The sequence below is a fragment of the Curcuma longa genome, chromosome 16 (genome assembly GCF_044706935.1).
Source record: "Curcuma longa cultivar G26 ecotype Majalengka, Jawa Barat chromosome 16, ITB_CL_G26_1.1, whole genome shotgun sequence".
Lineage (NCBI taxonomy): Eukaryota > Viridiplantae > Streptophyta > Magnoliopsida > Zingiberales > Zingiberaceae > Curcuma > Curcuma longa.
The window spans coordinates 4,865,975-4,881,763 of record NC_133876.1 but is presented as its reverse complement, the minus strand read 5'-3'; the positions used below and the strand labels follow the sequence as shown (position 1 = coordinate 4,881,763).

At 34.0% G+C, this 15,789-nt stretch overlaps 1 protein-coding gene across 1 annotated transcript; it reads right to left on the bottom strand.

The window, feature by feature from the left end:
- Nucleotides 1-2,385: 2,385 nt before the first annotated feature.
- On the bottom strand, nt 2,386-4,523 carry LOC141847913 (transcription factor bHLH76-like). The gene is made up of 7 exons (XM_074736022.1): nt 3,962-4,523; nt 3,686-3,859; nt 3,555-3,620; nt 3,403-3,471; nt 3,225-3,296; nt 2,939-3,109; nt 2,386-2,780 (listed from the first exon to the last, which is right to left on the bottom strand). Exons 1-7 carry the CDS (start codon nt 4,463-4,465, stop codon nt 2,694-2,696), a joined length of 1,143 nt encoding a protein of 380 aa, XP_074592123.1. The 5' UTR covers nt 4,466-4,523; the 3' UTR covers nt 2,386-2,693.
- Nucleotides 4,524-15,789: the final 11,266 nt, after the last annotated feature.

Sequence of the window (15,789 nt, the reverse complement as noted above, 5' to 3'; positions counted from 1 at the left end):
ATATTTCTCGTCTTGTTGTATATGAGTTGCCTCGTGCAACCTTATCTTATATTTATCAACCTCTAAGTCACGAGCATTTCACTTTAGCTTATAAGTCATCGTCAACATACTCAACCTCATCGTCACGAGCTATCCAAGTGTGTCCTACAAATCTCTACATAACTCAAACACATATATCAAAATAGACTTAAATCTTTTGCACAAACATTAAAATTCAAAATCAAACCCAACTAGTTAAGACACCATTTACACCAACATAAAGATATTTAGGAATGAGATGCATGCACAAATCATTTGTGAAAAAGGAGCCGTTATAAACGACAAAAAAAATGCTCTCTAGCGCAATTGTCCAGTTTTCATTCCCATATATAAACCAATACCGATTTAAAAGTGTTTTTTAATACAACCTATTTGACTCGATAGAAAATTTTATTTTATATGTTTGATTACTTTTGCAATGTGACAACATTCATTTTTATAGTTTATTTTGGCCCTAATATTTATGTTTTGATTCTCTCATTATGTAACTATTAACATATTTTACGAATAGAAACTTATTTTAGACTATATTGATTATTCATACAAATTTTAGGTTGAATCTAACATTTTCTATATGTTTTTATAGGATACTTAAAGGGTTATGAAATTGGGCCAAGTTCAAGAGGATCATGTGAGCAACTTGGGTTGAGTTGAGGAGAAAAGAGCTTGGCATTGCTTGGAGTGCCTCATTCTTCCCTTTGGATTTGACATAGGAGGAGTTAGCCGCCACCTTATCTTCACCACCATCATCATCTCTTCACCGCAACCATTGGAAGGAAGTCAAGAGGATTTCCTTCTTCAGTCCGGCCATCTTCCATCCACCGAAGAGTCAAGGGGATTCCCTTCTCCACCACATCATCTCACCCGCCGTATCATCTACGGGGATTGCATCGAAGTTGAGGATTCCTTCTTTCGCCGCACCTTCTATGGAGTTTCGCTTCACTTCACATCCACCTCCGGCCAGGGACATAGGAAGATTCACTAGATTTACTTTACTTTCCATTTCTAAGCATAGAGTAGATTTTGCATGTTAATTGTTTGTTTCATTTTCCTTTATAGTTTTGGATATTGATTGTCATTAGTTTTGTCTTGTTTGTTTGTTGATGCATTTCTTTATTTTGTTGATGCAATTTATTCTTAGTACTTTCGTATTAGCAATTTTGTGTACAATGCTTAGTGTTCTTTTCATTATTTAGATTTAGAACTTAATACAACTCCCCCCCCCCCCCCCCCCCCCCCCCCGGTCCAATCTAAAAAGAAAATCCAAATTCTCAATTGTCTAATAACCACTAGGATTACCATACACCGACTATAATCGTGGGGAGACGACTTGAATTGTCCTATACTACTTTAATTATGGGATTCGGTATTAACTAAATTGGTGTGTTCATTTTAGACGATAAATATGAGCCCACATCACAATGTTAAAAATTGTATGACCTCTTTTAACGGTTGTAGTTCTTCTACTTCTTTTGACACAACGATGGATGAATGACAGCATGATCAATGTAACCTTTGTGATTAGAACAATGCATGCATTCAATCAAGATAGTGAAACATGTTGAAGATGGCTATCACTGACTTCATTCTAAGTGTGACCCATGATATATAGGATGGATGGATGGTGCATGATGTGTGATCGATATAGCCTCCATGATTGGATGATCATGCACATCATGTGCGATTAGGATGATAAGGCAAATTAATGTCACCTTAATTGATAATGCATGCTCATTGTCATGATGTGCAATTTTTATGATGGGTAGTTTTTGAAATGCATATTTCTCTCCAAACCTTAATTGTGAGCTTGAGTGACATTATGGGTCCTGTTCCATGATGACTCATTGACCTCTTAACCGGACCGTTCCTCATCCCTCGTGACATTGAAAATTTTTTTCTTTTCATACATGAAGAGGTGTTGGTTGCTAGACTGAAACCCTAACATGCGGGTCTTGGTGAGTTGCAAGTTTGATTATGAGCTCACGTTGTTTAAACTTTTTGGCTTCTTCAAGGAGTACAGGTCCTTTGAACCTGAGGGAGTTTAAAAAGTTATAGTTTAAATAGTTTTCCAAAGTTCTGATAATTCTTTCAAACACAATCCGGCATCAAATTTGATTGCAGGAACTTCTTAACTTAATCAGATCCCATTTATTTCTTCTCTCCCAAAATCTTTCAATAATGATCAAATGTCAAATAAACAAGATGCCATAATCTCAACCACTACAAGCAAATTTATGATAAGCAAACTTCTGTCATTTCTAAAACTATAAAAGATTGACAAGTTCCAGACATGAGAAAAAGAAATTTCCATATGATGTTTGCTTCCAAATTCCAACAAGTGTACACTTAGAGAGCAACGTTATGCTGATGCATTTATGCCTTTGTTGCTCTGAGATTACAGGGAGCCTTGAAACAATTCAATTGCTATACAACTAAAAACCATAACACTTGATATGATCTTAGATTTGCTGAAAAATAATCAAATCTTCAAGTGTTGATGTTGCCGACCTTGTAGCTTCCAAGCAATTGATTATATTTCAGAACCAATTTGCTCAGAAAGCTCTGAGAGAATTGCTTCAAGCGATGCGAAGATTTCAAAGCAAAGATGAACTCTAAATTGATAATTCCCTTTGAAAAATCCATCTCCAAACCAATCATTCAGTTCTTGGCTGCTGAGGATTGTTGCTGAAAGAAGTCATTTGCATGACATTTTGTAGCTGTTCGTCCCACACATTAGGCAGCTGCAAACAAATCAGGAAGATAAGTGCTGCAATATAGTATCTGAAAGTTGGGAACTGGTAAATTAAGATTGTTGTTGTGTTCATCATGAGAAGCTTGAGAGACAGGTCTTTTCTTTCAATATTTCATAAACATCATTTAGTTCATTTCCACCACTCACTGAATTGAGTTGAGAATTCATTGCTCTTCTAAAAGCATTTGCGTTTGGAGCGTTTAAGCTGGCAGACAAAGCAGACTGTATCAGTCCTTGTTGAGATGGATGCATTTGAGCATGGACCATATCAGGTGAGAAACCAATGGCAGATGAAGGCCCGCCATGCGACTGAAGAAACTGTTGCAGAAACAGGATTGAAATTGAAAAAAATTACTTCCGACTTGAAGTTCATCAAATTTAAGTTGAAATCAATTTAAGCATCCAATTTCAACAACTTTTCAACGTTGCATACATCTTTAGAGAGAAGAGGGTCCATGTTGAAGTCCATCCTTGGATTCACAGTCGCAAGCTTCATTGAGAGAAACTATTGCATGCAAGAATAACACAAAGGGGACGACATATGAATTAATTTCGCATTCTTTATTCCATTTTGCCATGTTTTTGTGGCAAACACAAGTTTGACAGCATACCTCAACCTGCCTCTGCAGTGACTGAACATAGTTAATGATCTCATCGAGCATTACTGCCTTTCCAGTGACCTAAAGCCAGATGTTTAAGCAGTAAGATAACTTTCAAGGGGGAGTCCATTGAGTATCGGCATAGAGGTGTATAAGTAACCTACTTTGCTGCAGCCAGGAACAAGTTCTTGAAGAAACTTCATTCTCTGGCTAATTTTCTCCCTTCTTACCTGAATACAAAACAGTGAAAATCAAGCATTTGTTTCAATCTGAGAAAGAGTGTGAAGGGCCTTACTCTTTCTGCAAGACTGTGGCTATTTGTTGCTTGACCGCGCCGCGCTCGAACATGAATGTAGTCCTCCTTTGCTTCTTCTTCTTGCTTACCATTAGGCTTTTGATTGGTGTTCACATTCTCCTTGATTCCAGTAGCCATTGTTAGGTCTCCTTTTGTTTGCTCATCTTCCAATTTCTACCATGTATTAAGGCAAGTAATTAAGAGTTTAAAAAAAAAAAAAGAAGAAGAAGAAAACATAAAAAGGAGTTTTAATTTGGAGTAAAACAGAGCATGTACCTCACTGGATCTCTTCCTCTTCTTAGCAGCAAGGCCTTTGGAAGACGAAGCACCAGTACCTTCTTGCAAGGCGGCCTTGTCTTGCTCCACCATGGGGCTGCCTGGCAGTGAGTCATCCTCCTTGCCAGATTCTGACATGTTGATGTCGATCTTGGAGTAAGGGTTGAAACATGAAAACCTTGCAGCTCTCTTGATGAAAGCTGAATCAGAAGCGAAATGGTAGACATTCGGAGGCAGAAAGCTTCCTCCTGCGGACAGCGAATCGGAGGAGGGATGATTCCAGGGCATGCCGAGATGAGGGGGCTTGTTCACGGCAGGCAGGTCAGCTTCAGCCATGGAAGGGTTCCAGAGGCTTGCTGTGAAGGAGCCAGCCATGGATGGAGTGGAGGACCCTCTCGAGGGGTGCCTAAGTTGCCATTCTGAGACAAATCCAGTATCGCCGAAGCCAACATGGTTCTCACTCTTCTGCTCTGAGCTGCATCTATCCCTCTCGCTCAAATCCATCTCTACTAGCCAAATTCACCCTCTCAGAACCACACTAACAGTGCTGCCACAAGATCAAATGCAAATAAACAGAACTTATTGAACAGGAAAGGGTGCCTGGTAAAAACCATGCCAAGTTGAATTAAAGAGAAGAAGACGGTAAGATCAAAATTCAGGGAGAGGGAATGGGAGAGGGAATGGGAGAGGGAAGGATTGAACAAGGATCCAATGTGTTAGCTGGAGCCAGAGTTGAAAATACAAGGGAAAGGCAAAGCGGTCTCGAGTTAACAAATGGTTTACGTGCATCGGGCGAAGAGAATAATATGAGTGCAGCAGGAAACGACCAAGGCATGAATTCAATGGCGAGTAGACCAGTCACAAAGTAACTAAAACCAGATAACTGAGGCAGCAAAAGGATAAGGCAGAGGGCCGGTCACCCAACCAAGATTCTCTTCCAACTTTGAAGCCATGAGATTGGAAAGAATCTGTTCTCGCTGTCATCAACTACTGATCAACAAGAAAGCATGCAGCTGTAACTAAATATTACATTAAAAGCTTTTTGAACAACCAAAATATTACATTAGGGCTTTTTAGTTTGTTTGTTTGTTTTTTTACTTCAAATGATCGCTAGAGAATATCAAATAACTCGATTGATAAAAATTTATTGTCAAGGGGTTTAAGTTAGAAATCAACTTCAATCTAAATTTGAGTGATCCAGAGCTCTCATGTAAATCAATTTTGAATTTGTATGATAACACTATATATATATAAGGTTTAATTTACTCATTGGCATTGGGACAAGTGTAGAATTTATCTTGTTATTTAGTGGATTTACATGTTATTTGTGACATTTGAATTTATATCATTAAAAAACTAAATCTATTGAGGGTTTATATAATTGAATATTGATTTATATGTATAGAATTCGTTAACCTAGATCATTATCATTGATGGACTAATAGCGAATTAAGTATTGTAAATAGGGCATGGTCCCCATGGGATTAGAGATTCCGTTAGATATCTACGCTACCCATTGGTGAGGAGATTATGATTTCATCATCTGAACTCCTATGAAAGACCAATCCCTTGCTTTTTTTTCTTTGTAGGATTTCTGAATTTTATGGATAGCTACGGATGATAGTTATTCTGTTGCATTTAGGTCCATCGTCTATTTCAATCTCGGTATTTTAATTTCCAACTATAGATTTCAATCAAACTAGATCCTTATGTATGATTTATTTTCTTTCTTTATTGGAATTCATATGGTGTAAAATTCATACAGTTAAGAAAACAATTACAACTATAACGACCATAATGTGTGATGGCATCCCTAGCCTTTGCCTAAAAGTTTAGTTGTCATTGTCATTAGTTGATGATCATCATTAAGTGGCAATAGCTTGATGGTCTCCTAGAACTCAAGTTACTTTTTAGTGGATTTGACATCTATATTCTTGAATCCATTCTACATGTTCGGCAGCCAAGACTTGGGCATCGCAAGCAAATCGGGTGATTGATCGGAGTAACCTTCTAACTAGATGTGCTAGTTATCATAGATGGAGAAGTCTTTGCAATGTTTTGGTATAGGAATTAGTTTTGGTATAGGAATTAGGAGGGAGCATAGAGCAAGACATTGATGACATCAAGCGTCAATAGCTTCATTCTTTTCAAACAAAGCCAAAGAAGTCAAGAGGGCAACTGCGTACTTGGGAAAAAGATTTAAGAGTAATTTTGTCTATTAAGAAAAGAAGATAGAAGGGGCTTCATTTAGAGGGGGAAAAAAATAAATCTAAAACTACGTATTAAAAACTATTGATCACTAAGGGACTCTTACTTGCTAAAAATATATTTTTCTGAATAATCTAGATTAATCCTAGAGATAAATGGTCTCTCTTTGGCTAGTTAAAATTCTTTTTTTATTTGCTTTTTTTTTTGAATATTTTACTATTGTGCGACGGATTGTTAAAAGTGTTTTTTATTATTACTCCAAGTAGTTTTTGAAAAATATTTTTATTTTTTATTTTAAAATGGAACTTCTTGTTATATATATTAAAGAGAGAGAGAGAAAGAGTTTGAATGATATGCTGACCACCAGTTCACCACGATGAATGGCAATAAAAGAATAAAATAAGGCGAGGCTTCAATCCTCATCACTACATCTTGCAATAATTATATATAAAAGCAACTCTGACATGCTCTTATTAATTTATTTTTGGCCAACTTTTGTATTGATTACTTACTTTGATTCTTTACTTGGCATGCTACAAACTTTGAGTTAGCAGCCTGACAGTTGCCAACCATTTCAGTTTATAATATTGAGATGTTGCCAATTATTTGTATTAACATATATTTCTTTGGTTAAATAAGATAAATACTTGATAATACATGGTAGAACGCAGAGGAAGCTGTACGTACAAGTTGAAAAGGTTTAAATACTTTTTAATTTCCGACTACTCTTAAATGAATCATTCTATAGATGGCATATATTTTTTGTTTTTAAAACACAAAAAGAACTCATCACTTCAAGGCATAGGATCTTGTAGACAGTGTTTAGAACCAAATATATAAATTTAGGGCCAAACTAGTGGAATCAAAATGAAAATGCTAAAGTGAGAGATTGGGGTAAAATGAAATAATGCCTATGTTGAAATTTTGAAAGGCATGTAGCCAAAAACAATACGACAACTATAAGATAAAACAAAGTAAATTTCCCTAAACATTGATATTGAAGTGTCAAAATAGATTGATTAGATTGGACACAACATGGAATTGGTTAACTCATTTACATGTTGAGATGGGTCAAATCGGACATGAGGTGGTTTGTCATGGACCATGTGTTACAGCTCGTGCCATAAGTCACTACAAGAAAATTGCCATATACCCACGGTAAGCTTTAGCTACGCATATACAAACTGTAGGTAAAGGTAACATATAGCCACAGATATATGACACCGTCACTATAAGTTTTAGCCACGCATATATAAACTGTAGGTAAAGGTAACATATAGCTACAGATATATAACACCATCACTATAGGTTATAGGGACACATATCAATACTGTGGCTATTGGATATCTATACCTACACTTATATTTTTCCGTCACTATATGTTTTAGCCACACATATATAAACTGTAGGTAAAGGTAACATATAACCACAGATATATGACACCGTCACTAAAAGTTATAGGGACATATATCAAATTATTGGTATATTTTTAAAACACTAGCTTGACAAAGTCAAAAAAACCAAAAACAAAAAAATAATATAAATAGTAAAAAATAAGTTCAGAAATGCGGACGGAGTACTAAGCGATGTCGGATGGGCCAAAAATGCGCTAGTACCGAATAAAGGTCTCTGAAAGAGCTTCGAAACACATCCGACTGTATTCAACTATGTCAAGAACAGATGATTCATGTTTATCATATTTTGAAATTGTATTTTGTATGCTCCATATATATGTATTTTATGGGAGCATAATATAACATTTTATGTACTTTTTTAGATTTGATGATTCCGTTTATTTGTAATATTGATACATATCATTTTAGGATATGATTTACTTTTAATATAATTGGAGTCTTTTTTAAAGATGATTGTTATTCTTATGTAAATTTAAATATATAAATTAAATTTTAATTTTTAATTTTTTAAAATAAAATTATTGTTATAATTTATACCCACAGAAAAATGTCATGTGGCTATAAGCTATACCCACGGAAAAAAGGTTGTGGGTAATTATTTAGTAATTATTTGTGACAGTTTTTAGTTCTGTCACTAAAACCTATAGTGACGCAATAAAATCCGTAGGTATAATTCGATGCATTTTCTGACGGTAATGGATACCGTCACTATATATTACACCCACGGTAAAAAAATCGTAGGTAAAGGCACATTAAATATGACGGACGTAAACGTCCGTGGGTATATGTTTTTGAGGTCTATGCTCACGGTTTTCATGCTTTTACCTACGATTTTTTACCGTGGGTATATGACATTTTTCTTGTAGTGAGTGATTAGGCTAGATCATGGGTGTTGACATTTGGATAAAGACTTTAAGTTAGAATCATATTTGTATAATTATGAAGCAACTTGGTTGAAATACACAACGAAACTTAGCATGAACAAGTTTGATGATGACTTAAGGTCTATTTCCAATCAAAGAATAATATGAGATATTTGAGGAACTACTGAATGAGGAATATTAAAGTATAGCCGAGGTGAAGGAGGTGAATTTTGTAAGTGAAACTTGAATAATGACACATAAAATAAGTTTGTGCATCCAAAGGATAAGTAACCTTATAGGAAATAGTCTAGTGCGCAAAGACAAACTAAAAGGTAAACTCATAATTAAGTTATATAAGAGTTGATAGACTTGTATTTGAGAGAGAGAGAAAAGTTCTCAATTTAGGTAAAAATTCAACTATCAAGAAGATTATAATCAACAATCCAATCAAATCTAGAGACACAAACAAATAAAAAATGCCTAAAAAGATAGGAAAAGTTAATCCTCCTTTATTTGGGCTTCTTATATATATATACATGACTCCGTAGAGTCGACTTACTTTAGTTATCAATTTTATTGGGATGGTTCTAATTTAAATTATATACTTTAATCTCCTTCCATCATATATCAAAAATATTAAATAGGCACTTCACTCGATCTCATAAAGAATAATAAAAAAAATGTACAAGAATTAGAAAAAAAATGTGGCAAAAGAAGCAGTGTGATTAAAAATGTAAACAAACGATACCATTCTTTTCTTTTGAAAAATGTCCATCATCCTTTCTCTCTTTAAATAAGATATAATCATAATAAAGTTTCAATTATGCATGTTTAAATACTTGAAAGAAAATCAAACAAATCTTGAAGATGTAAAACTCTCCTAAATTGGTTAAATAAGTGTTTTAGGTCCAATAGAGCAAGCTTGATAAGTTGGTCAATCAATAGATTTTCTTCGATGGACTTAAGATTAGGAAAATCAGCTAACAATGTTTAGAAAACCTCTAGAAAATCATAGAAAATTAAAAAAAAAAACAAATTTAGAGGCCATGTGCATTTTAATACCATAAAAATATGGAAAGTATGTTTTTTCATAAATCCCCTATGTTTGAATTGATTTTATGTATTTTTCAAGTATGCAGAAATTGATTGGAGAAATCACTTCCTATTCAGAAACTCATATAATATGATGAAGTAATGCATTTTCACCCAAATAGTTAGAGAAATTGAGACTACTAGATGCTGTAAATCCATTACTCAATTAATTAGTGTTTTAGCTTTAGTTCCTCTAATGACATCCCTATGCATGAAAGATTCATAAGATGTATCATTTGGTTGACTTCTAATAATCAATTATGTATCGGTCATTTATTTTAATTTTGATTTGAACTCTAACTCAGCCTTGTTATAAATTACTTTTTGGCTTTAGAATCATATCAAAGTATTTAGAGTCATGGGTGAACCTTTATGAGATTGTTTTCATCTCATTAAATTGAGATTTTAAATTTGTTAAGATCCGTGTAAGCTAGAAGAGATTTAAACATAATGATTTATGAAAAAACTATACTTTTCATCAAATTGAGACTATCAAAGTACTCAACTCTTTCTTTGATAGTTTTTTGATGTTCCTCATATTGGCATGAGAAAGTCTTCGGTGCCAAAATCAAGTTTCTTTTTCTTTAGACATGAAATACTTAGAAAACACATTAATAGCACTGTATAATTCAACTTGATAAATGTTTTCCTTTCTATGACTTATGAGCATGATAGATTCACTATGCTTAATTGGATATTAAGAAATCTTGATTTAATTTTACTGGTCTCTCTGTATTTTACCATTAAAGTTTCACTTCCCATCAATTTAGGCATGGTAGTTATTTTCTTTTTCATCTTCATGTTTACGAGATACGTGCATTTTCTTTCTCCAGATCCCTTGTTTGTTGTTTCAAAAAAATAGCTATAAAACAACGAAGAACTAGATGAAAATAAATTCAAATTTTGACAATAATTTCTAATATCCTAATTAAATTTTGATGGTAATTTTATATATATCGTTATTAACTCGCAGATCCATTGCTTGCAGAAAAGATTAAGAAAATAAAGGAAAGATTGTATTAAAGTAAAATATGAAAAAAGTAAATATTCGATCAATATGATTCATACACATAAGCAAATGAAATACATTTCCAATGTGCTCAATAATTAAGCTTCTCTTCTGTTGTCTTCTCAACATAAGGCCTGCTGGGAGATATTCAGACTCCACTAGTTCAGATCGACAATTATATCTCCATCTTGAGATTATTGTTAGGCAAGAGATTCCCTGCAAGAATTGTAGACGTAAGTTAGCAAACTTGAGTTAAGATTCCCTGCAAGAATTGCAGCGACGCGAGAGGAGCGAATAGGATTTAGGGTTTTGGGTAGAGAGGTCAGGTTTTTCTTCGTCGGTGTGCTTCGCCTCAGCAGATTTGTCAAGTTCTAGTTTTTCCCCTTCTCCATGGACCTTCTCCTTTCCCTCCGACGGCTCTGACTCGTGTCTAAATAACTTGTTCTTGAGGATGGCCTCCTCGACGGCGGCTCTGAGCTCCACCAGCGCCTTCCTCTCGGATTCCTTGAGATCCGACAAGAAGTTGCTCTCCTCCATGAAGGACGAGACCTTCTCCACAACCGGACCACCCTTCTCGTTCTTCACCTCCGCTACAGTCGCATCCTTCTCTACTTCCTTTTCAACCACAGCGGAAGCTCAAATTGAGAATCGGCGGCGCGATTTTGGGAGAGGCAGGATTTTATTTCGGGATTTCGTTTCGACCACGGTGGAGGATGAACAGTGAAACTCCTCGCCACGTCGGCTATCGCGCACAGAGTCGCGTAAACTCATCGCGCAGGATATCAATCCTGTATATATATATATATATATATACAGCCTTAATTTTTATATTAATTTTTGAAGTATCAAAATATTGTTCAAACAGCCTTAATTATAAATTTATCAAACATTTTAATTAACTGTTAGAGAACCATGTTAAGGGCCAAACCACTTTAAGAAAATATTCCCTTGGTCTAACCAAAATCTTTGATATATAGCTCTATAAATGATTTCGCCAAATGGATTTTTTTTTTCCTAAAGGCTCTTCGTTAGTTGTTTATGATGAAGTATGTTTATTTTTAAAACTAATATTTGTTTTCTATGTGTGTTGATTAATTTCATCGAATAAAATAGAAAAGGCTCCTGTCCTAAAAAAGAAGAAAATAATAATAGTAATAAGGCTAAAGAACTTGTAGCAATGATAAATATTGACACAAACTAGGTTAAGACTAGCATTCTCTTTATGAAGGATTCGATAAAAAAGTATCTTTTTGTTCATAAACAAATTTAATAGTAATCTGGTAGCACTTAGAATATAATTTAATAAAATGTATTATGTAATTTAATAATACAACTTGATAACACTTAGAAAAATACAATTTGATAGCACCTATAATAATAATTTAAGAGAATAATAAATAGTCCCCGGGGCCATGGTGCCGCGGTAGGACATCCAGGTTGTCACCCAGACACCCGCGGTTTGATCCCCAGTTACGGCGTATTTACAGAAATTTTCCTCCAAATGGGGATCGCAATCAAAGGATGCTGGGCATATGGGTTGGCCGCTGCGTGCGCTTCCCGATTTACCCTGGTGGCCGGTGGAAAACTTCTGTGGGACCGGGTCGGTCAACGGGACTTGAGTCAATGCGACTAACTAGGATTTATCATTTTTATAAGAGAATAATAAATAGTACTTTATATATATATATATATATGGATGACATTAGATTTTTGTCTCGCATAAGATTGACTTATCAATGACTATATTTTTTGCAATAAAAATATACATTTTCTTTAGTAAATTTTAAAATTTTAAATTTATTACATATAAAATATATTATATTAAAATTTCTTTTTTGTTTTGGTTAAAATTATTTAAATTCAATCAAAATTACTATATATATATTAATTTTATAGCTATGTTATAACATCAAAATTAATTATAATAATTATAATATAAGTTCTATAATAATGTTAAAATAAATATATCTTTAAGATAAAAAAATAAAATAAAATATCCTTTTAATATATATATATATATATATTTAAAAAAAACTAAAATACGACTGGAGATGCACATTTGATTTTTAGGCTATTATATATATTTAAAAAACAAGCGCTATTTTAACTTTCTAATAACAAATTGTTTAGGTAAGCACGTCCCTTTTCGAAAACGGCCACCTTCCCGTATCACTGGTAGAGTTGTCAAATAAGTTAATTCATGGTGGGTGGATCAACTCCATCGTATGGTGGAGTGGATTGATCATCAACTCGATAGATTGAAAAATTGTTAATCCAATCTAACCTAAGGTGGGTTGCGGATTAAGTAGATCAACCCATGAATCTATCAAAACATATAAAATATAAAAAATATTTAAAAATTTAAATTTGGATTGCAATTTAAACGTGTCAAATTGAAAATTTTAAATTTTAATTACAGTTTAGATGGATCTAGCCCACTAGTTCATTGAGTTTTCTACTTTAATTTTAAGTTTTTTTAAAAAATAAATTTTCTCAACTTGCGGGTCAATCTAAGTCCACTACGGGCCAATCCATATGAGTCACAGGCCTAGGCGGATGGGTCCACCTGAACCCACCTTAAATGGGTTGATAAATTTTAACCCAACTAACTTGAATTATTTGGCAGGACGGGCCAACTCAACTGACCCAATCCAAATTGATGGCTTTAATCACAAGACGGCAAGCACTCCTTATTTCTAAAATACAACAATCAAAACATATGCCCCACCGGCAACTCACATGTGTCTGTCACCGTATTTCCCTCGTGTTCATTGTTACATCCTTATTTGTAACCTCATAACCTCGACACATTATATATATAATACGATTTCATGTGCTCGATCATCTTCTCCCAATATAGTGATCATGTCACTCGTGCTCTCACGGGCATAGTGGAGTTGGTATTCGGATGATATATTGCCACATCAGAGTAGGGATTGAATACTCGAAGGAAATTTTGAAAATAAAACACTACAAAAAAACCATGATTTTGCGATGAATTTAAAAAGAAATTCATCGCAAAATCTTTTGCAACAAATTTTGCGATGAATTTTTTTCGTTGCTATAAAGTCGTCGCCAAGTTTGGCGATAAAATTTCTCGTTTCGTCGCAACTATTTATGACGAAAATTGAAATTCATCCCCAAATTCATCGCATTTTACGACAAATCCGATTTTCATCACAAATCTGCGACAAATCATTTTCGTCGCAGATTTGCGATGAATCTGTTTTTCGTCACAGATTTGCGATGAATCTATTTTTCGTCGCAAATCTGCGACGAAAATGCTTTTGTCGCAAATTTGCGATGAAAATAGGATTCGTCACAAATCTACGATGAAAATGATTCATCGCAGATTTGCGATGAATCTGATTTTCGTCGCAGATTTGCGACGAATCCCATTTTCGTGACAAAGTTGTGACGAATTTGGGGACGAATTTCAGTTTTGTCGCAAATTGTCCATGCACAATAAGTTACGATATAAATGCGACAAAATCATTTTCGTCGCAGAATTCGTCGCATATTTGCGATGAATCCGATTTTCATCGCAAAATTAAATTTTTTCTTTCCTATCCCCTTTATTTGTTGATTATCCCGTAGATACAATACACGATCCAATCGGATCGAATCAAATTTTACTAATAACCTATACATAAATACACATATTAATATCAATCCACATCCACATACATATATCAATTCACACAAATTGAAATCACAAACATCCACATCCATATATATCAATCCACACTCTACCAATATACATATCAATCCATATCATAATCGAAAACATTAATATGACTCCAGAACAACATCAATATAACATAATGAAATCCAAACCAGTACATCCAGTTATATAAATCCATATACAATATATATAATGTCAAGAGGGATGATCAGGACCAAGAAAAGATGCAATAAAATTATCGTGCTCGTTTCTTCAATGGTACCATAGGATGCTTTATTTGAACCAGAGTCATTATCTTTCTGACTAATGAAATCATAGGCATATCATTATCCTTCTTCAACCCACGTATAATGACATACTGCTAGTTGTTGCCTTTAAGATGCTAGTCGATGAAACAGGTAACATTTTGTTCTGGATCAGAGTAACAGGAACTGCTCTGATGTCGGAGGATGAAGGTAAAGGCACAAAAGTTTCAATTAAAGCTCTTGTCTGAGAATGGTCAAGCTCAAACCAGAAGTGTTGAGATGTATAGTAGTTATCCTTGATAATCGCCTTGAATTGGTTCTCTGTGAAGGGTGCACATTATACCTTGAAGTGCACTAAGACCTTCATAAACAAAACATACACTAGACAAAGTGAGTATAAAAAGGCTAAAACAATTTTGATGCAACCAAAATATAATCTTTTGACATGTGAAAGGAAATAACTCTAGAGAGATATCTGTGCTGGAAATTGTGTTCTTTCATCACCATTAGTCCATGCATATGAGTTGATGTTTATCTGGCCATGGCTTGTGGCCTCAAAGATGCCATGTAGTGGAGTTAAGGCATGGATAGTAATGGTCATTGCCCCGGCAGGTCATTACTTGATCTATTTAACTACAGTGATCGGAAATTACATGATTTTTTTTTGCAGAAAAAAAGATGTCATGTAATTTACGATCACTTTAGTTAAATAGAAAATGTGGTAATCCTTCTTAATATTTACAATCACTATATATATTTCCTTTTATTGTGGATATGCCCATGTGAAGTTTATCTAAGTCTATATTTAATATTAATATTCTATCACTACTTAATTTTTATATTAATTTTTGAAGTATCAAAATATTGTTCAAACAGCCTTAATTATAAATTTATCAAACATTTTAATTAACTGTTAGAGAACCATGTTAAGGGCCAAACCACTTTAAGAAAATATTCCCTTGGTCTAACCAAAATCTTTGATATATAGCTCTATAAATGATTTCGCCAAATGGATTTTTTTTTCCTAAAGGCTCTTCGTTAGTTGTTTATGATGAAGTTTGTTTATTTTTATAAAATGTGTTTATGATGAAGTTTGTTTATTTTTAAAACTAATATTTGTTTTCTATGTGTGTTGATTAATTTCATCGAATAAAATAGAAAAGGCTCCTGTCCTAAAAAAATATCTTTGTCAACTAGATGTTTGTCGCAACTAAATAGACAATTACGAGCCTGAAAAAGAAGAAAATCTATATATATATAAAAACTGAGTTGTTTATTTAAAAATTTCCTGCCTAAATATTATTTCTAAAA